The 22,760-nt window shown below is 41.7% G+C and overlaps 1 protein-coding gene across 2 annotated transcripts in view; it reads right to left on the reverse strand.

Moving 5' to 3' along the window:
* Positions 1–4,211: 4,211 nt before the first annotated feature.
* The window catches only part of SESN3 (sestrin 3), a 76,647-nt gene continuing 58,098 nt past the window's right edge, over positions 4,212–22,760 (reverse strand). The window contains exons 5-10 of one of the 2 annotated variants that reach the window (XM_060771088.2): positions 20,935–21,171; positions 18,259–18,466; positions 17,005–17,117; positions 15,416–15,606; positions 13,367–13,511; positions 4,212–12,149 (exon numbers count right to left, since the gene is read on the reverse strand). In XM_060771088.2, the coding sequence (XP_060627071.1) occupies positions 12,063–12,149; positions 13,367–13,511; positions 15,416–15,606; positions 17,005–17,117; positions 18,259–18,466; positions 20,935–21,171 (981 nt within the window). In that variant the 3' untranslated portion in view covers positions 4,212–12,062. The remainder of the gene's footprint in view (positions 12,150–13,366; positions 13,512–15,415; positions 15,607–17,004; positions 17,118–18,258; positions 18,467–20,934; positions 21,172–22,760) is intronic. The other variant, XM_060771089.2, reaches the window with a different exon arrangement.

A 22,760-nucleotide genomic window follows, 5' to 3' on the forward strand; every position in this document is an offset into this window, starting at 1 on the left:
AAGATCAACACACCATAGGAACCTGGAATGTAAGATCTATGAGCCAGGGCAAATTGGATGTTGTTATTGGTGAGATGTCAAGACTAAAGATAGACATTCTGGGGGTCAGCGAACTGAAATGGACTGGAATGGGCCACTTCACATCAGATGACCACCAGATCTACTACTGCGGACAAGAGGAACATCGAAGAAATGGAGTAGCCTTCATAATTAATAAGAAATTCGCTAAAGCGGTGCTTGGATACAACCCAAAAAATGACAGAATGATCTCAATTCGAGTGCAAGGAAAGCCTTTCAACATCACAGTGATCCAAATATACGCCCCAACCACGGCTGCTGAAGAAGCAGAAGTAGATCAGTTCTATGAGGATCTGCAGGAACTACTGGATAATACACCAAAAAGAGACATTATTTTCATTACAGGAGACTGGAATGCCAAGGTGGGAAGTCAAATGACAACTGGGATCACAGGCAAGCATGGTCTGGGAGAACAAAATGAAGCGGGACGCAGGCTGATAGAATTTTGCCAGGAAAACTCGCTGTGTATAACGAATACTCTCTTCCAACAACCTAAAAGACGGCTTTACACATGGACCTCTCCAGACGGTCAACACCGAAATCAGATTGACTACATCCTTTGCAGCCAAAGGTGGCGGACATCCATCCAGTCGGTGAAAACAAGACCTGGGGCTGACTGTAGCTCAGATCACGAACTTCTTATTGCCCAATTTAGAATAAAACTAAAGAGATCAGGGAAAATACACAGACCAGTTAGATATGATCTCACTAACATTCCTAACGAATATACAGTGGAAGTGAAGAACAGATTTGAAGGACTAGATTTAGTAAACAGAGTCCCAGAAGAACTATGGACAGAAGTCCGAGACATTGTTCAGGAGGCAGCAACAAAAAATGGAGTAGCCTTCATAATTAATAAGAAATTCGCTAAAGCGGTGCTTGGATACAACCCAAAAAATGACAGAATGATCTCAATTCGAGTGCAAGGAAAGCCTTTCAACATCACAGTGATCCAAATATACGCCCCAACCACGGCTGCTGAAGAAGCAGAAGTAGATCAGTTCTATGAGGATCTGCAGGAACTACTGGATAATACACCAAAAAGAGACATTATTTTCATTACAGGAGACTGGAATGCCAAGGTGGGAAGTCAAATGACAACTGGGATCACAGGCAAGCATGGTCTGGGAGAACAAAATGAAGCGGGACGCAGGCTGATAGAATTTTGCCAGGAAAACTCGCTGTGTATAACGAATACTCTCTTCCAACAACCTAAAAGACGGCTTTACACATGGACCTCTCCAGACGGTCAACACCGAAATCAGATTGACTACATCCTTTGCAGCCAAAGGTGGCGGACATCCATCCAGTCGGTGAAAACAAGACCTGGGGCTGACTGTAGCTCAGATCACGAACTTCTTATTGCCCAATTTAGAATAAAACTAAAGAGATCAGGGAAAATACACAGACCAGTTAGATATGATCTCACTAACATTCCTAGCGAATATACAGTGGAAGTGAAGAACAGATTTGAAGGACTAGATTTAGTAAACAGAGTCCCAGAAGAACTATGGACAGAAGTCCGAGACATTGTTCAGGAGGCAGCAACAAAGTACGTCCCAAAGAAAAAGAAAACCAAGAAGGCAAAATGGTTGTCTGCTGAGACACTGGAAGTAGCCCAAGAAAGGAGGAAAGCAAAAGGAAACAGGGATAAGGGGAGATATGCCCAGTTAAATGCGCAATTCCAGAGGTTAGCCAGAAGAGATAAGGAACTATTTTTAAATAAGCAATGCATGGAAGTGGAAGAAGACAACAGAATAGGAAGGACAAGAGACCTCTTCCAGAAAATTAGAAACATTGGAGGTAAATTTCAGGCAAAAATTGGTATGATAAGAAACAAAGATGGCAGGGACCTAACAGAAGCTGAAGAGATCAAGAGAAGGTGGCGAGACTATACAGAAGATCTGTATAGGAAGGATAATAATATTGAGGATAGTTTTGACGGTGTGGTGAATGAATTAGAACCAGACATCCTGAGGAGTGAGGTTGAATGGGCCTTAAGAAGCATTGCTAACAACAAGGCAGCAGGAGACGACGGGATCCCAGCTGAACTGTTTAAAATCTTAAAAGATGATGCTGTCAAGGTGATGCATGCCATATGTCAGCAAATATGGAAAACACAAGAATGGCCATCAGACTGGAAAAAATCAACTTATATCCCCATACCAAAAAAGGGAAATGCGAAAGACTGCTCAAACTTCCGTACAGTGGCCCTTATTTCTCATGCCAGTAAGGTAATGCTCAAGATCCTGCAAGGAAGACTCCAGCAATACATGGAGCGAGAGTTGCCAGATGTTCAAGCTGGGTTTAGAAAAGGCAGAGGAACGAGAGACCAGATTGCCAATATCCGCTGGACAATGGAGAAAAGCAGGGAGTTTCAGAAAAACATCTACTTCTGCTTCATTGACTATTCTAAAGCCTTTGACTGTGTGGATCATAATAAATTGTGGCAAGTTCTTAGTGGGATGGGCATCCCAAGCCACCTTGTCTCTCTCCTGAGGAATCTGTACAAGGACCAAGTAGCAACAGTCAGAACTGACCACGGAACAACAGACTGGTTCAAGATTGGGAAAGGCGTACGGCAAGGCTGCATCCTCTCACCCAACCTTTTTAACTTGTATGCAGAACACATCATGCGATGTGCGGGGCTGGATGAATGCAAAGCTGGGGTGAAAATTGCTGGAAGAAACATTAACAACCTCAGATATGCAGATGACACCACTCTGATGGCCGAAAGCGAGGAGGAGCTGAGGAGCCTTCTAATCAAGGTGAAAGAAGAAAGCGCAAAAGCCGGGTTGCAGCTAAACGTCAAAAAAACCAAGATTATGGCAACAAGAATGATTGACAACTGGAAAATAGAGGGAGAAACCGTGGAGGCCGTGACAGACTTTGTATTTCTAGGTGCAAAGATTACTGCAGACGCAGACTGTGGCCAGGAAATCAGAAGACGCTTACTTCTTGGGAGGAGAGCAATGTCCAATCTCGATAAAATAGTAAAGAGTAGAGACATCAGACTGGCAACAAAGATCCGCCTAGTCAAAGCCATGGTATTCCCTGTAGTAACCTACGGATGTGAGAGCTGGACCTTAGGGAAGGCTGAGCGAAGGAAGATCAATGCTTTTGAGCTGTGGTGTTGGAGGAAAGTTCTGAGAGTGCCTTGGACTGCGAGAAGATCCAACCAGTCCATCCTCCAGGAAATAAAGCCCGACTGCTCACTGGAGGGAAAAATACTAGAGACAAAGTTGAAGTACTTTGGTCACATCATGAGGAGACAGGAAAGCCTAGAGAAGACAACTATGCTGGGGAAAGTGGAAGGCAAAAGGAAGAGGGGCCGACCAAGGGCAAGATGGATGGATGGCATCCTTGAAGTGACTGGACTAACCTTGAGGGAGCTGGGGGTGGTAACGGCCGACAGGGAGCTCTGGCGTGGGCTGGTCCATGAGGTCACGAAGAGTCGGAGATGACTGAACGAATGAACAACAACAATTTATCTACTTATTTATTTATTTATGGCATTTGTAACCCACCTTTCTCAGCCTTACGGCTCACAGAATTAGCAAATTGCTGCCATACATTTATAAAAATACAGTTAAAACCACCCTTCTACTCAATATTATTTATTTATTTATTTATTTAATTTGTATACTGCTCTTCTCAGCCCTCGGGTGACTCAGAGCGGTTAGGCAACTCAGAGTGGTTATAAAAACATATATAACCAATTAACAACATATGATCACTGGTACTTACAGCTCTAAGTTGTTTTCGAACTGCTTAGGTAAACATTGAGCTGGGCTGACAGTCGGGTGCTCATGCTGACCCGGGGCTTTGAACTGGCAACCTTTCAGTTGTTAGATCTTGTTGCTGTTGGTGATTTGCCAGTTTTGCTAAAGCCCGGCCCAAATTGGTGGGTAACACCCCATTTCATGGAAGCAATGTCCATAGTTACTTATGCATTTTGGGAATTAATATTTCTGTCTTGAATCCTCTAGTCTTCAGTTTGATTTGATAGCCCCTGTATTGAGTGCTATGATTCAATTAAGATTGTTCTTAAACTCTTTTGATAAAAATTAATTACCAACCTTCTCAGAGGAACCCTGCAGAACTGAAAAAGAAAGAATGGACAAACACCAGAGTGGGGTTTTTGGCCAGTTTTATTGAACCAATAAAATTTCTACTGATAACAATGCAAGAAATTTCAGCAAGTATAAATGCTATACAGTTTTAACAAACCCCATTGTTCCGTACCTATAAATAGAAATTTTCAAAACCTCATAAAAAGTGCAGATCTTTATGGATTGCTGTTAACAGGTTAATACACACACACACACAAATTCCTCTATTGAAAAATACATATTTTTTTTGTCTCAGCTCGCTAAAAAGTTCCTTCTGCATCTGTTCAGATACAATTCAAGTTGGGTTGGGCAAATAAAGGCTTAACCAAAGAGAGTGAGAAAGAGAGAGAGGCACAAACAGATCCAGTTGGACTGGGTTGTCCAATACCCGTCTATGTTGGAAAATTGCTAGCTAAAATCTTGCTTTGGCCCTCAAGCGTTCTTCAACCTGTGCAACAACAGTAGGTCTTTTAAAAGGGGGGATGATGGTGCCTAGGATTCACACAAGTGTTACTGATGTGGTGAATGGGTTTCGCGGTGTAGGAAAGAGAGTGCATCCCACAAAAGCGGTGTTTCTCCAGAACGGATTCAGTGTACTTGCCTTAATAAGGGAAATGATCCTAGAGTCAATACTGATAGGATAAAAATTCACAACTCCCCCGGCCTTCCTTCACAGACACTGTTGCCAAGAGAAGACAGCAAAACAGCAAGGGACCACTGAGCTTAACTTAGCTCACGTGGACAACCAGAAATTAGGGTTTTGGATTTGTAGGAAGTAAAAGAAGCACTTTAGTTTTAAACTTGTTTGAAGCTGATGTCCATGGAAACTAATAAAAACAATCCACACAGGCTCTGCTGATCCTTCCCCTTACCGTGATTACTACACTTTATTGCTAGTCATAGGTTCACTGGCGGCAAAGCAAAATGGGAACTGCCGTTTATGCCCGATCTAAGCTCAGCCTTAGATCAGTTTGCCAGCGTAACTAGTTTCATTTCTCCACTGAGGTTTCTCCTGGAACTTGGTAGGAGGTTGACACCCCAGTTCACATCTATTTCAAGTCTAAAGCTCCCTCCCTGCCAGAGTTTAGGGGACGCAAAGTCACACAACCTAAACCGAAAACAGGATTTCTCATCTTCAGCAAGGTCTGCTTAGCCTACCAGTGGTTATCAACCTGTGGGTCCACAGGTGTCTTGGCCTATAACTCCCAGAAATCCCAACCAGTTAACCAGCTGTTGGGATTCCTGGGAGTTGAAGGCCAAAACACCTGGAGACCCACAGGTTGGGGAACACTGGCCTATACAGTTCTACATGGCTATGTTTTTGTTTTATTGAGTCAGTTACTTGCTAAAAGGAAAAGCACAACCCTAAAAAGCTGAGGTTATAAACATATCACCATTCTCCCCCCACCTTCTCAGTATACACAGTACAAAAATACGCACGCTTACATACATACATACCTACACACACACAGACATAATAAAGCTGTGTGGATCCTAAACGGCATCATCAATAAGCTTATTCTACCTACAGTACAAATAGCTAAAAGTGGGTGACTGTGAAGGGCTGAACCAGCTATCTCATTTTTCGGTCATAGGCCAATGTCTTCACAAATCTTACAGTAACAAAATCAAGGACCATGAAGGCCTATCACAGCTTCTAGAAACACACTACATTGGAAGGAAAAACACATTCAAAAAAGCCAAGAGAAGAGAAGCTATAGCAATACTGTGGGGAGCACATTTGATGACCATAGCATGCTTCAAGTGGCTCTTCAAGCTCACAGTCAATTTAGTTGGCCACTCTGCATATGCTCAGGTAGCAGTTTCTTTTTACCCCTCACAGTGCTGTTCATGTATTAATGGGATTATATAAAGCAAGGTACGATCAATTGCTATATTCCTAAGGATGATCAGTTTCAAGACACATTCATTTCAACTAGAACGATGGTCTTCTCACACAAACACACGCCATTTCTTTGCCCATAAATGCTCATCCTCAATCACTACCACCACTAAAGAAACCAAAATAACCAAGGAGAAAAATTAGTAACACTGAACGAGGTGGTAATTTAGTCTTTTAAGACTAAGGGCACAGAGCAACTGAGATACGTGAAATGTCCTGCTTAAGCAACAATTGCAATAATTCTTTGTCTTTTCTGAGACAACAAATCCATAGAATGTATATGAAATCCATATGGACACCCAGTCGCTTCGTTCTTTTTTTTGTGTGGATTGAAAATAAATGTACTATATGGTAATTTAGGCTTTTAAGACTCAGGGCACAGATCAGCAGAGATACATGAAATGTCCTGCTTAAGCAGCAATTGCAATAATTCTGTAAAGCTGCAGAATTGATGCTGCTTATTAAAAAAAATAGGAAGATATATTATCCACAAAGATTCTTGAATCACACAAACTTAGGTTTCACCAAAACAATTTAGCAGGTGATATTTGGACTTTTGAATATATTATACAGATGCCAGGTTTCTCAACATGTGATGCATCCTATCACATAGCTTCACAAAGGCCTTACAGTTGCTAACTTGTTATCAAGTCTTGTTGTCATTGATTCACAATTTACATGCTTTTGGCCCTTAGTTGACCACTGGGACACATTTGGTCCAGGGGTGTCCAGTTGTTGACAACTAACTTAAATCCACAAAGTAAGAAGGAAATGTATATAAAAAAGCCTACACTGCGAAAGACTGCTATACATTTTGACAGATATTAATACATGAACTCAAATTATTCATTCACATGTGCTATTGTTTTCTGAAAAAATATGTTCTTGTACATTTAAAATTTGGCACATTTGTGAGCTTTATGGGTATACTAAGCAAAAAGTACAATCTTACTCTGCTACCTACTCTGAATACGACTGTGTAAACACACAGAGAAACATGCACACAACCCCATCACATCTGAGTATATAAAGCTAAGTACCAGATTATGACCACAGAAACCATACTTTGAATCCACCACCTCGGCAACATTTCATAACATTCACGTTTGCCATTCTATCTCTAAGGAAAACCACAAACTAATGCTCAAAGAGAGCAGGTCCCAACCTTGAATGCCACATGCGACTCTGATATCACGTGGAACCAAGTTTATGTTTCTCTTGATGGATCCACTTTATATATTTCACAAAGTGGGGAAAAGTCCACACAAACATTTAGATTTCAAGTGTAATCTCTTCTCAACTTGGATGACTACTGAGTAAATAAAAGGAAATGTCTACAAGAAAAGGCACTAATGTTTCTACAATCAGAACACCAGATTCTCTACTCAAAAGATGTACACACATACACGTGACCCTGTGAAAGGGGGAAAGATTAAAGCTCTTACAGCTATGTACACCATTCAGCTTTCATCGCTAACGATCCATCTTTTTCCCTGCTGCTTTGCAGACATTAGATGCTGTACAGGACTCATTATCTTCCCACCCTACTCATACCCCATTGCGTTTCTAGCTCAAGTTCAAATGAGAGCCACCATCCAATCAGGACAAATGGATCTCATAAGCATGTTCCACTAAACCAGTCGTTCTCAACTTGTGGGTCCCCAGGTGTTTTGGCTACAACTCCCAGAAATCCCAGCGGGTTTTCCAGCTGTTAGGATTTCTGGGAGTTGAAGGCCAAAACATCTGGGGACCTATAAGTTGAGAACCACTGAACCAACCCAACAAAATCAATGTGGCTTTCGACATGGTTATCCTATGTGGCCAAATGAAGGCATGCCCAGCTTTGGCAACTGAGTCAGTCTTGGAGAGGATCTGTACCATCTGTCTTTCCAAATTAAGATCTTTCCACACTTCACACAGAGGGGGCTGAATGGGCTCGCTCTCCAGTCAAATGCTACTATTGAAAGGTTTTATCTGTGGCTGGATTACACATTCAGTTGAAGCTTATCTCCTCCACATAATAGTTCATACTCTGCAACAGCAATGCACTGGCCACAGAATAGCTTTATTCAGCAATGCAATCTGTTTCTCAGATAATATTTGTACTATAGAATTCAACTAGTTTCCTGGGGAGATAGATGAGATGTCATCTGATGTGTCTACTAGGTGTATCTTCCTAAAACAGAGAACCCAGCCCTCTCCATACCACCATTTCCAGATATCTTTCAGAAACATCACAGTGTATGGGTTGTTGCGAGTTTTCCAGGTTGTGTGGCTATGTTCCAGAAGCATTGTCTCCTGATGTTTTGCCTGCATCTAGACCAGGCATCCTCAGAGGTTGTGAGGTTACATAGATGAAGGCAAAACGTCGGGAGAGAATGCTTCTGGAACATGGCCATACAGCTCAGAAAACTCTCAACAACCCAGTGGTTCTGGCCATGAAACCCTTCCGACAATACATCACAGTGTATGATGGAAACAGTATCTGTAGAGCAGATATATCCTCAATGAACATTCACATAAAAACAGTCTACAATTCTAAGGCCAGAAGGAAAATCTATACACAACAGTAACTATTTCAGCAATTTGCGGAAGGATATTTGATGATGACTCAGCAATCATTTGACACAGGAAGAAAGCAAGAGAGGGATTAATTTAAAACATCAACAATACAACCCTCCCCAAATTCTAGTCCATGTTTGTTTATTTGGCTATTTTTCAAAGAAAGACATTTAAAATTACTCCCAGAAAACCCAATGTTATTTTAGATTGCCTTCTATAGCTTACTGGAATGAAAAAAAAGTATATTTCCTCCTTTCCAATCCATACAAACGAAAGATGAAGTCAAGGTTAAGGAAAAATAAAAATGAAGCCCAACATCTGAACCAATCCAACAGAAGTCAGTCACAAACGAATCAATATAAAAGGCCAGGAATCAAATTTATTTGCACATAACCCGAACTCAAAGGATTTTGGACAAGCAGAGCTCCTCTTATAGAATTTTAAGACTGTCATGGGACACAAACGGGTGGCACATAAGATCACTGATGCTTAAGTAGGTCTGATTTCAATGAGACTTTGGGTAGGAGTTGTGACTGACTTTTCGTGGAGCGAATTGACCACGTCATAGTCCTTATTGTGTCCTAAGTTTATAAGCTTCTCTTCAGGCACTTTGTTGAATCATTAAGGACAACACAAAGTAAAGCTATAAGAACACTGACATTTTGTGGTCTGAAAAAGAAATCAGTGTAACCAAGCAACACAAAAAGGTGGCGTTTTTGGCAGCTCGCTTTTCTTTCCCAACAATGCCAGTTGTCAATGGGTGCAATCCAAACACTACTGATGCACATCTACCACTCACTTTTATGGAGCTTGAGTGGAGCTTCTCCATTTCCATGATGTTCAGAAGAGCTTGGGGAAACATGCTCTGTTTCATTAAAGCGACACTTTGGCATCTTCAGATTGTTCAAGGCAAGCAAGCCATAGACACAAACAAAGCTTGGGAAGAAAAAAAGTTTTCCTCCATTTTTTTTTGAACAGGACGTTTCAGCAGCGGCTTTAATAGGAAAAAGCTTGCCTTTCTGCTCAATATTGCACTTTCTTTGTTCACTCATGTCAGCACAGATGAACATGATTCATAGCTTCTTTTTAAAAAGTGTTCTGACACCATGATTCGGGGAAATAATATGGGAATCAAATGTCTCAAAGCTTAAGCTACATATTAAGATAAATAACCTTGAATTTTAAAAGGAGAGGGGGGAAAAGATAGCAGGTGGCCATAGGTCTGGAATAAAGGTCCTACATACATTGTCTGGCATTTTAAAGTCAAGGTTCTCACCTAAGTGGAGAACCGCTTGCAAACGTGGACAAGATGACACTTTGTTTGATGAACGACAGGTCTGACCCAGTAGAAAGCAACAGTCTATGCGAAAACCTTTCAGGAAAGGGACAGACCACTGGGTTTTGTCTCTGCTATCTCCAATCAAAGCATTTTAGGCTGAGAAAAACCTATATTTAAGACCTCAGGAGATCCAGGACAGAGAGTGCTGGGTTAAAGTTCTGGAGCATTGGCCGGGAATCGGACCAGGTGAGTGTGAAAGCGACTAGGGGTTATTTGGGGGCTCGTCTGGGATAAATTGGAAAACCACTACAGACAAAGGGTGGCAGTGCGTTTTCTGGGCATTAGCTAACATTCTGAAAAGACAATGGATTCCCAAAATCGTAAAGACACAAATCCACTACAAGCAGTAGTACATAAATCACATGGGTAACTGTTTTTTGCAACTTATATAATACAACATTGAATATATATACAACTTATATAAAACAGCATTGAGTGACATACAGAGAACATAAGACTGTTATATACACAGTGATTTTTACACCAGTCACAAAAGTAGAATATTTCTTGCTTTAAAGCAGACTTCTCCTAAGGGCATTAGATCCCTTACTGTCTTGTGAGTAGAGGTTTATAAGCCAAACTGTCTGTGAAAGGATAATTCTGAAATAATAATATCCACTTCCTTGTAGAAGGATATCCACGTAGAGGATTTCCAGACAGGTTTCGACTGTCTTAAGTCTTCCTCAGGTGGAAAAATATGAAGAGTATAATGAAATTGACATCAAGTACTCCAAAACATTAAGTCTTCCTCAGTTGGAAAAGTATGAGAATACAATGATGAAGTGAACATCAGGTTCTCCTAACCAGTGGTCTGTATTCATTTGTTTCCATAGCGAGCACATTACATAAGTTGTATATACATTCAATGTTGTATTATATAAGTTGCAAAAAAACATTTACCTCTGTAATTTATGTACTACTGGATTTGTGTCTTTGCATTAGCTAATATTGTCACCTGCACGTGGCCAAAGTAAATTATCTTGAAGACAACTTCTGCTGTCAGTCTGCTTTCTTCACCCGCGTCCAAATGAAATTCCAAAATAAAACGAGCCTGTGACCTGACTCAGTGGAAGACAGATCTTTATCATTTTTTAAAAGAAGGTACTCATGTAGATGAATTTTCATTTGATCAGGCAGCCTGCATGTTATTCTGCATAACTGCCAGATCTAAAAAACAGTTAAAAGGGTAGAGCTGGATTCAAACTTTTAAAGAAGTGTCTTAAATCAAACTGGCAAATGGTTACACATTCCAAGTTACGCTGATTTGCTAAATGGGTTTTAATTACCCTTTCAAGCATCTTTACAGGCAGGAAGAGAGCGCAACTGCAGTACGCAAAAGAGGAGAATGCAGTCCCTGAACTGATATATGTACATTTGAAATGGATATGGTAAACACCTCTTCATTCAAGAAAGCATGTATTTGAATGCTGCGTCTCAGTAGCATGCCGCAGATTTCGCAGCAGTTCCTTTCACATTAAAAACAAAGGCAGACAATAATTGCATCAACTTTAACATGACCTCCAAACTACGGCTGAACTACTACATTTCTAGGAACAATCTAAGAATAAGCCAGTGGAGGCGTTCAGTTTAAAACATAGTATCTACTGCATTTATGAAAACTGCATTATATATCCTAGAAATAACTAGAAGAAGGGTGAGAAAGAAAAGTGAAAAAATATTTTGCTGGATTCCATTCAAAAGAGAGAATGGAATGGGGGAGAAAAAGGACCTCAAAAGAGACACTGTACCACAATGTTTTTCTTTTGGGTGGGAAAAAAACGAGCAAAGAACCAAATATCGCAAACCAACTTAGGGTTTGTGACCAATATATCATAGGGAAACAACTTAAGAAGTAGTGTTCCTCAGAATGTTATTTTGCTATCATTAGTAATGTTAAGTATCAAGAAAATAAAAATAAAAATGAAGAGATATAGATCATTGCACGTTAACAGCCGCCAGAAATGCGGCTTCAGCTTTTCGAGAATCTAAGAACCTGATGCTACGCCGCAGGCAGCTTTTTACTGTGCATCTTGTCTGGAAGCTTCATTCACATTCTTGTATCTGTGCTTCAGGTCAAGTGACGTGTGATGGCACGAAGGGCATAGAGGAGTTCAGCTTGCATGCGAGCCTCCATAAGAAGAAGATTCACGTGGACCTGTTGGGAAGTTTGAAACATGAACATTACAGGCACACAAACATATTGCTTTTGAAGCTCAGCAGTGAACTTGGAAGTTGAAGAGACCACAGGGGCTATCTAGTCCAATCCCCTGCCATGCAGCAAAAGCACAATCAAATCACCCCCAAGAGATGGACATCCAGCTCTATTTAAAAGGTTCCAAAACTGCTCTGAGTCCCCCCAGGGTGAGAAAGGCAGTATATAAATACTGTAAACAAACAAACAAACAAACAAACAAACAAATATATAACGAAGGAGCCTCCACCACACTCACAGGTGCGGCTGGTGGGGACGAGGGACAGGGACTTCTCGGTGGTGGTCTCACGGCTGTGGAATGCCCTCCTGAGTGAGATCAGGTCGGCCCCCGCCCTCTTGACCTTTAGGAGACAGCTGGCTGTGGAACTAAATGTTCGTCCCATCATAGGTAAAGGTAAAGGTTTTCGTGTCCAACTCTGGGGGTTGGTGCTCATCTCCATTTCTAAGCAGAAGAGCCGGCGTTGTCCGTAGACACCTCCAAGGTCATGTGGCCAGCATGACTGCATGCAGCGCCGTTACCTTCCCGCTGAGGCGGTACCTATTGATCTACTCACATTTGCATGTTTTCGAACTGCTAGGTTGGCAGAAGCTGGAGCTGACAGTGGGAGCTCATGTCACTCCCCGAATTCGAACCTGTGACCTTTCAGTCAACAAGTTCAGCAGCTCAGCACTTTAATCCACTGTACCACCGGGGGCTCCCATCATAGGAATATTGAAAGTTAAAGTGAAAGTAGAAAGTGCAATGACCCAGGACTGTTTATGGACAACGGCTATGTCTTTGTAATGTGATTTTATGTGATGTACTTAATAATGTTTAATGTTTTATCAGGGGAGGGTCAATTTTGATGTTTTATACTGTTTTTTTATCAATGGCATTGAACTGTTGCCAACACTGTGAACTGCCCTGAATCCCCTTCGGGGTTGAGAAGGGCGGTATATAAGTACTGCAAATAAATACATAAACAAATAAACAATTTAGTCCTACATATTTCTGAGATGTTTTAACCCGAAGCCTCTTCTCTTAGTGGCAGTGGAGGACAGCGCATTAATAGACAGGCGTTTTTACTGTTTGATAGCCATAGAAGCTTTTCTTCCATATCAATGACATTTCCCTTGTTTACACACAGAGCCCATGCTAATGTGTTTGAAGAGACACTCACCTTCTCTGAATGCTTGAACTGACGCCAGTAAGCATCGTACATGCGCTTGGTAGTTCGCTCTGGGTAGCAGGTCACTGTTTTAATGTAAACTTTCAGGTTCCGTTCAAGTAACTGATTAACTTCTCCATAATCGTAGTCATCATACCTAAGCAAGATTAAGCCATTCTGAATCTTTCTTTTCTAAGCATAGGCAGCTTTCAAAATATTTCCTTTTTATACTGAACAATCTTGTAAAATCTGTGCCCTAGGGAATAATTCTGTCTAAAAGTTGAATGACATTGTATGGTAGTGTTCAATTAGAAATATGAAACAATGCTATATGAGAACAGGCTACTTTCATATCATTCTTGGCATCTTTTAGGTATGATAAGAAACCTCTGTGTATGACATCTGTGATCCAATACATGTAAGAATGGGGCAGAATAAAGGGTTTGCGAGTGCCTTTTTGGTTTATAGAAACCTTTTTGAACAGCTGCTGGGATTATTCTTGATAAGAATGATCTGAACTATTTGTGGAACAAGTGTCCATATGGATCGCAGTCACAGGAAACATTCTCAAGGGTCTTTCTGGTTCTAAAAATCATGCTGTAAAAATCTATTCAAACTTGAATTCAAATTTACTGTCAACTTATAGGCAGGCTGGGTTGTTGTGAGTTTTCTGGGATGTATGGCCATGTTCCTGTAGCATTCCCTTCTGACATTTTGCCCACCTCTATGGCAGGCATCCTCAGAGGTTGTGAGGTCTGTTGGCAAGTAGGATTTATATATCTGTAGAATGATGTCCAGGGTGGAAGAAAGAACTTTTGTCTGTTTGAGGCAGGTGTGTATGTTGCAATTGGCCACCTTGATTAGTATTAAATAGCCTTGCAGCTTTCCTGCCAGTAAATAAAGACCAAAACTCAAACACAGGGAAGCTACAGAAAAGAAACAATAAGGAACAGCTTATCACCTCTGGGGGAGGTGACGGCCAACAGGGAGCTCTGGCGTGGGCTGGTCCATGAGGTCACGAAGAGTCGAAAATGACTGAACGAATGAACAACAACATCACCTCTCAACAAAGGAGTACCCCAGGCAGTAACAAGCCACACCTAAAAACTGTCAGGCCATCAAATGCTAATCAAGGTGGCCAATTGAAACATTCACACCTACCTCCAACAGACAAGAGTTCTTTTTCCCACCCTGGACATTCCACAGATATGTAAACACTACTTGCCCAGTTTCCAACAGACCTCACAACCTCCGAGGATGTCTGACATAGATGTGGGCGAAATGTCAGGAGAGAATGCTTCTGGAACATGGCCACACATCCTGGAAAACTCACAGCAACCCAATGATCCAGCCCTGAAAGCCTTCGACAACTTATAGGCAGGCTGATATGGGAGGAGGTGGTCTTTAAGATAGCCTGGCCCCAATAATTTTAAAGTTAAGCACCAGCAAAGACAAATTGGAAGTCTGCACAATGGACTAAAGGCTAATAGGATGTGCTGAAAAAGAATACACCAGAAATCGATCTGAATTGTGATTATTCCACATCATATATGTTGCAGCATTTGAAAGAAGCTGATATTAATAATGGTGTAAGAGTTAAACCTCATCTTCCACAAAGCAATTCTGATTAAAATTACTCATAGGAATCTGCAAGCTCCCATATGTATACAGTATGACCTTCATGTTCAAGGGACTCGAATCGGTAGTTTCATTTATTACTGCCCAACTAAATATATCTTCTCTAGGTATTTCCTTAGTCCTCTTTTGTGATTCTGTGGTATTCCTGGGCCAGGACTTCTTCATTTCAATAGGGTTGATATTATCTGTAGTTCTGTGTATTCATGCCAAGTCTGGGAATATATTCTCTGCAGGTACAGAGCTTTTATAGTATTTGTTATTGATGCCAAGAGGAAGTGGATTTCCTCTCAATGAGCTTTCTCTTCAAGAGCCAGTATTTACTATTTTTCTAAAAATCTTTCAAACTTCTAATAAGATCCAAAACATTTTGTTATGATACCAATACGAAAGCACAGTCGGCAACCGAGTCCATTTGTTACATACCTGATTCCATACATACAGTGGACGTAATTAAATAAAGCTCTTCTCAACATAGTTGTGTCAACATCTTCATGGGTGGCCATAGTATTGTAAGTGAGGTTGTAGACCATCCGGAATTTCTCATCCAAGAGATGCCCGATGTCAGAATAAAGCCTGTTTACAAGGGAGAATCCATGATTTTCCCAGGTGTAGTCCTGCAAAAGGTAAAGAAATAACAAATGTATACCGGTTTTGAGCCTTACTCCTGATTTGTTATTAAGTGCATGGGGAAAGTCAATATTTATTTATTTATTTATTGCATTTATATACCACTTTTCTTGCCCCTGGGGGGACTTAAAGTGGTTTACAACATAATCAATGTCAACATTCAATGCCTAACAAGTATAAAACATCATACAGTGTTGCCTCGCTACTATGCGGTTCGCTTTTCACGGACTTGCTGTTTCACGGGTTTTTGCATCCTGGCAACAATGGAGTGTGGAAAGGGGTTTAACCTTCCCCCTCCAGAGAGAGGCAGCCAATCATAAAAAAAGAGAAAGGAGTCATACAAAGAAGTATGTAAATCACAGCCTTATAGCCCCTTTCTTATAGCTAGCCGGAAAAAAAAGTGTGTAGTGCCTTTAAAACTCTCCTCGCTTCTGCCTCTCTCTCGGAATGCGATATACGAGGGGTATTTTTTAAGTAAGGTCCGTTTTGTTGTAGACACTAGTAGTTTGCGCGCATACCGCAACGAGTGCGTGCGTCGTGTACCGGCATGCCTCGGGAACAACTGTGCTCAGTTTCCGCTCTGTAACTAACTTGTACGGTTCTGTTCTGTGCTTTAAAAATGTTTAAGACTATCAACTCACTCTCTGCATGTGAGCTTTGCTCAGTGATACAGTTTTTGTCAGCAAGGAACCTGCCTGCTGCAGAAATTCATTGACAGATTTGTGAAGTGTATGGTGATACTGTTATGAGTGAAAGCAAAGTGCGTAAGTGGGTACGACAATTCAAAGATGGCCATGATAACGTCCATGATGAGGACCGCTCAGGTTCCTTGCTGACAAAAACCGTATCACATGCGACAGGTGAGTTGATAGTCTTAAATATTTTTAAAGCACAGAACAGAACCGTACAGGTTAGCTACAGAGCGGAAACTGAGCACAGTTGTTCCCGAGGCATGCCGGTACACAACGCACGCGCTCGTTGCGGTATGCGCGCCAACTACTAGTGTCTACAACAAAACGGACCTTACTTAAAAAATACCCCTCGTGTATGTGTATGTGTGTGTGTGTGTGTGTGTGTGTGTGTATATATATATATATATATATATATATATATATATAGTCCCTACTTTGCGAATTTTCACTTTTCGCGGGTAATTATGGAATGTAACACCCGCGATAAGTGAGGGAACACTGTATATCAAATCGAATTAACAACCTGACAATGGATTAAAACCATTAAAACTATAACGACAGTCACAGACATAACATTAAACATTTGGACATTGCATCAATTCCGGGTGTCTTTATATTAGCACAGATTTTCACATGTACTTTTTCATTTGATTCTCCAACAAAGACAAATGCAGGAAACCCATGTAAACACACCTGGGCTCGGAATGTTGGCAGATCTCCACGTCTACCAAAGTCTTTGTATCCAAATCCAGGGTCTTCAACATAGCGGGAAACATCTGCTATGGAACTTATTTCATCATCAAATGCTAAGAAAGAAAAGTAGGCAATGTGAGTGAAACTTTCTCATTTCTATTATTATTGCTGTTATTATGTTCCCACCTCTTCTTATCGCTTGAGGCAAGGAGCAACACATTAAAATAAGGCAAAAAATTAGACACATATCACAAATAAAGACAAGCATGCCTATTATAAGGTAAACGTAAATATTTCCCCTGACATTAAGTCTAGTTAGGTCTGGCTCTGGGAAGGGTGGGGTGGTGGTGCTCATTTCCATTTCTAAGCAGAAGAGCCAGCATTGTCCTTAGACACCTCCAAGGTCATGTGGCCGGCATGACTGCATGGAGAGCTGTTGCTTTCCTGCAAAAGCGGTACCTATTCATCTACCCACCTTTGCATGTTTTCGAACTGCTAGGTTGGCAGAAGCTGGGCTTAACAGTGAGAGCTCACCCCACTCCCCAGATTCAAACCACCAACCTTTCAATCAGCAAATTCAGCAGCTCAGCGGTTTAACTCACTGTGCCACCGGGGGCTCCCCATGTATGTGTGTACATTTGGTAATAAAAGTGGAGAGACCCCATGAAAACCATTGTGTTTCAGATGACAAAGTGAGACAAATATTCTACCTCTGTGGTAATTCTGCTACTTACACAATCAAGAGATCATGAGATATTGCAGTACAAAAGTAGTTGATATGCACAACCCTTTTAAGACCTGCTTCTTGGCAGAATGGGGTTGGACTGGATGGCCAACGAAGTCTCTTTCAACTCTATGATTTTATTTATTTATTTCATGTCAGGAGCGACTTGAGAAACTGCAAGTTGCTTCTCGTGTGAGAGAATTGGCTGTCTGAAAGGACATTGCCTAGGGGACGCTAGTATGTTTTGATGTTTTGCCATCCTTGTGGGAGGCTTCTCTCATGTCCCCCATGGGTAACTGGAGCTGACAAAGGGAGCTCATCTGCACTCTCCCGGGATTCGGACCTCTGACCTGTTGGTCTTCAGTCCTTCTGGCACAAGTGTTTAACCGGTTTTGCCACTTTATGATTCTATGTAATCCTATTACTGGGAAATTTGATTCTCCCCGATTGACACTCAGCAACCACCAACAAGTGAAACCATTTGTTGATTTTCAATCTTTTTTTTATTTAAATCAGATACAGTAACACACCTGAAATCCAACTGACACGAAAGGAGCTGAACTGAAGTAGGCAGGGAGCAGTACCTTCAGTGACGACTAGGAGGCTCTCGGTCTTCTCCTTCTCAAAGCGAGTATCCATTTCTTCCTGGGAGGCCTCCTCTTCCTCCTCCTCTTTCTCTTCCTGCAGCCTCTTCATTCTGTCCATCAGAGCCTCCAGCTCACTTAAAGAATCCGAGATCTATAACAAATCACAAGTTGGAAGTGGTGCGAAAAACTGGAAGACACAAAGCTTCTAAAGAGAGTGGTATTCAAAATTGTATTTTGTTGAAAACTAAACAGCCCATCTTCTCCCACCCTTCCTCGAGTCAAGTTTCACACTCAGAATTGGCAGGGGGAAGACTGGGTCTTTGTACTGTAGATTTAAAGTTATGCCAAGCAACTTCTTTTGCCAGCTTAATTTATGCAAAAATGTCTTCACTCGACACAATCCTTTCTCTGATGTTAGATTTCCAAAACAAATTATAGTATAATTCATAACAGCATTTTTACTCTTTCAAGCTAAGTATTACTGATTTTAATGGAACAAATATTCAAATAACCTTGTTTACGACTATAGACCTTATGTTAATTTCCAGTTTACAATCAAAATTCATATGCAAGTAGCAGTGGGATAGGATATTAACTTCTCATGGGGTAATACCTCAGTCCTGCCTCCTTCCCAGGTGTGACTGGTAAGGAGGAGAGACAGGGCCTTCTCAGTAGTGGCCCCTCAGCTGTGGAATTCCCTCCCCAGTAATATTAGATCAGCTCCCCCTCTCCTGGCCTTCAGAAGGAAAGTAAAAACCTGGCTTAATCTCCAAAGGGATCAAGGCTTTGGAGATTATTACTATTATTATTATTATTATTATTATTATTATTATTATTTTAAGCATTTATACCCTGTCCTTCTCACCCTGGGGCGGGGGGCACATGACTCAGGGTGGCATTAGGTGCATTGAACTAACAATTAGCACTAAATGACAATAAAACAATTATAAATATTCAAAAAAAATTTTAATTGCCAGTTTAAAATCATGATCCAGGATCAGTCCATTGCCAGTTGCATACGTCAATCACATTCAACTGCTGTATTTATTACTTGGAGGCTTGACCCCAGAGCCAGGTCTTAAGTTTTCTTTGGAATGCCAGGAGGGAGGGGGCAGATCAAATATCATTTGGAAGGGAGTTCCACAGCTGACGAGTCTCACTGAGAAGGCCCTGTCTCTTGTCCCCACCAGTCATGCTCGCGAAGATATTGGGATCGAGAGCAGGGCCTCCCCCGATGATGGAATGTAGAGGGAGATATGTTCAGACAGGTAAGCTGGGCTGGAACCGTTCAGGGCTTTATAGGCTAAACAAAGAACTTTGAATTGTGCTCAGAAACAGATTGGCAACCAGTGGAGCTGACGTAACAGGGGGGTTGTGTGTTCCCTGTATCCGGTTCCGGTGAACAATCTGGCTGCCGTTGGTTGGACTAGTTGAAGCTTCCGAGCAGTCTTCAGAGGCAACCCCACATGGAGTGTGTTGCTGTAGTCTAAATGGGATGTAACAAGAGCATGGACTACAGTGGATTAACTATAGTACAATAACAGCTAGGGAATATGTGCAATGATTGTTGGAATGGCCCCGGATTACGATTGTGGGTGACGTGATTTTAATAGTGAATGCAATATTTTAATTTGTTTTAAAGTGCATTAATTTTAATTTTTAATTTTTACTTAAATGTATTTTAACTGTATTTATTTATTTATTTACAGTATTTATATTCCGCCCTTCTCACCCCGCAGGGGATTCAGGGCGGATTACAGTGTACACATATATGGCAAACATTCAATGCCAATTTTAACATACAACATATACAGACATACACAGAGGCTATTTAACTTTTTCTGGCCACCAGGGGAGATGTCGCTTTCATCGTCCATCTGCGACACTGATGAAGTACTTCCGCATTCCCCGGATGCTTTTTTGCTGGAGTGCTTTGCTGGAGTCTTTTTTATGGCCTCATAAATTAGTTAATTTAGCCTCCCCACACTTTAAGGTAGTACCTAACTTTCCTACTTGACAGATGCAACTGTCTTTCGGGTTGCAAAGGTCGACAACAGGCTACACAATTGGTTGGAAACCCACTCCAACCCAGGCTGGCTTCGAACTCATGACCTTTTGGTCAGAGTGATCTTAATGCAGCTGACACTCAGCCAGCTGCGCCACAATCCCGGTGTATGTCTGTATGTTGTCCAAAGGCATTGAATAGTTGCCTAGAGTCTCCTACAGAGTAGAGAAAGGCAGAATATAAAAGGGGTAAATAAAATAAAATAATTAATAATATCCCCTACCATCCCTTAAAGACTTCTATAGCCAGTCAATTCCTTATCGGCTTCTCTCAGCTAGCACCCGTCTTTGTTTGCTTGCATCTCTTTTCCATCTCTGCTTCTGCTTCCTAGAACAGATCCTGCCCTGCAAATGACTTCTTTCTGGGCTGCCTTCCCATTGGATTTATCCCAACACTCCACCCAGCTCTGATCCTGACTTTGTTGGGATTCACAATTCCCTTCTTGGTTTTCCAACACAGATGAAATTCTCTGAATCAAGACTTCTCTTCCCACCCACCCCCAGAACCAAAAAATTAGATGACCAAAATGAGGCCAAAAATCTGGTGACACTAACCTCAAAGTTGTTACTTGTGAGGGATGCATTTTCAATGTTGTTGTCATTGGCAAGATCGCAAACGCAGAAGTTGTTAACTGATATGAGCCTGTAGCCGTTTGAGGTATCCAGATCTCTCTCTGGATTGATGCCACTACCAAAGACAAAACTTGCCAAGGCATGATAGTGCGCCAAGAGGACCACAGCATGCACCAGTTCAGGAAGAGACCAATTATTTTCCCCTGTCTTGACAAGTTGCTGAAACAGAAATGAAAAATAAAAAAACACAAAACCACAAAATGTGCATTATGTTAGATACAGACACAGGAAGGAGACAGAATATTCCAAAAGGAAGGCCAGAAATACAGTCTTTCCAAGATTATCATTTTAATAGGGTAAGTTGGGAGAACCAGGATCATTAAAAGATGCCACAAGCCCCCCACTCCCACTCCCACTCCCACTCCGGACCACACACACATCAGTCGGCACTGTTCCAAATCTTCCATTAGAGATCCAAACATTTTTTTTTAAGTATGAGTATTGATTTATTTATTTATCGTATCAGGAGCGAACCAAACAGTTGCATTGTATATAAAAAATCCTTGGCATTCTATTAAATGTCTTTTGACCAGTAGCTGGCCACTTGGAGTGCCTCTGGTGTTGCTATAAGAAGGTCCCCCATTGTGCATGTGGCAGGGCTCAGACTGCATTGTAATAGGTGGTCTGTGGTTTGCTACTCTCCACTTGCTTGTCGTGGACTCTACTTTGTAGCCCAATTTCTTAAGGTTGGCTCTGCATCTCAGCGTCTTCCAAGTTGCCCAGTTTTCTTTGTGCTCAGGAGAGAGTCTCTCATTTGGCATCAGCCATTGGCTGAGGTTTATTTATTTATTTATTTCCTATATTTATACCCTGCCCTTCTCCCCCCGAAGGGGGACTCAGGGCGGCCTAACAAAAGCATCATACGATGCTAGCATCATAAAAACAACCACAGTACAATCAAAATATTAAAAAAACAATTAAAACAATTAATTAAGACACATCCATTAAATCAAAATCTAAAAACCAGTCCGGGTCAATTCATTGCCATAAGTTGTGTGATCTTCTTCCACTTGCTGCTCACTGATCAAACGCTTGGTCCCATAACCAGGTCTAGATTTTCCTTCTAAAAGACAAGAGGGAGGTGTCTAATCTGATATCTCTAAGGAGGGCATTTCATAGGCGGGGGGCCACTGATGAGAAGGCCCTGTCTCTCGTCCCCATCAACCGTGTTTGCGATAGTGGTGGGATCGAGAGCAGGACCTCTCCTGAAGATCTTAAACTTCGTGATGCTTCGTGGTAGGTGATACATTCGGACAGGTAGTCTGGGCCAGAAGCGTTTAGGGCTTTAAAGGTTAAAACCAGCACTTTGAACCGTGCTCAGAAGCTAATCGGCAGCCAGTGGAGTTGGCGCAACAAAGTTGTATGTTCCCTGTACATCGCTCCAGTGAGCAACCTGGCTGCCGACTGTTGGACTAGTTGAAGCTTCCGGGCAGTCTTCAAAGGCAGCCCCATGCAGAGTGCGTTGCAGTAGTCCATTCGGGATGTAACAAGAGCGTGGACCACCATGGCCAAGTCAGACTTCTCAAGGAACGGGCGCAGCTGGCGCACAAGTTTTAATTGTGCAAAAGCTCTCCCAGCTACCGCCGAGACCTGGGGTTCCAGGCTCAGCTATGAATCCAGGATCACTCCCAAACTGCGAACCTGTGTCTTCAGGGGGAGTGTAACCCCGTCTAACACAGGCTGTAACCCTATCCCCTGTTCGGCCTTTCAGCTGACCAGTAGTACTTCTGTCTTGTTTGGATTTAGTT

This window comes from Anolis sagrei, chromosome 3 (assembly GCF_037176765.1).
Source record: "Anolis sagrei isolate rAnoSag1 chromosome 3, rAnoSag1.mat, whole genome shotgun sequence".
Taxonomy (NCBI): Eukaryota; Metazoa; Chordata; class Lepidosauria; order Squamata; family Dactyloidae; genus Anolis; species Anolis sagrei.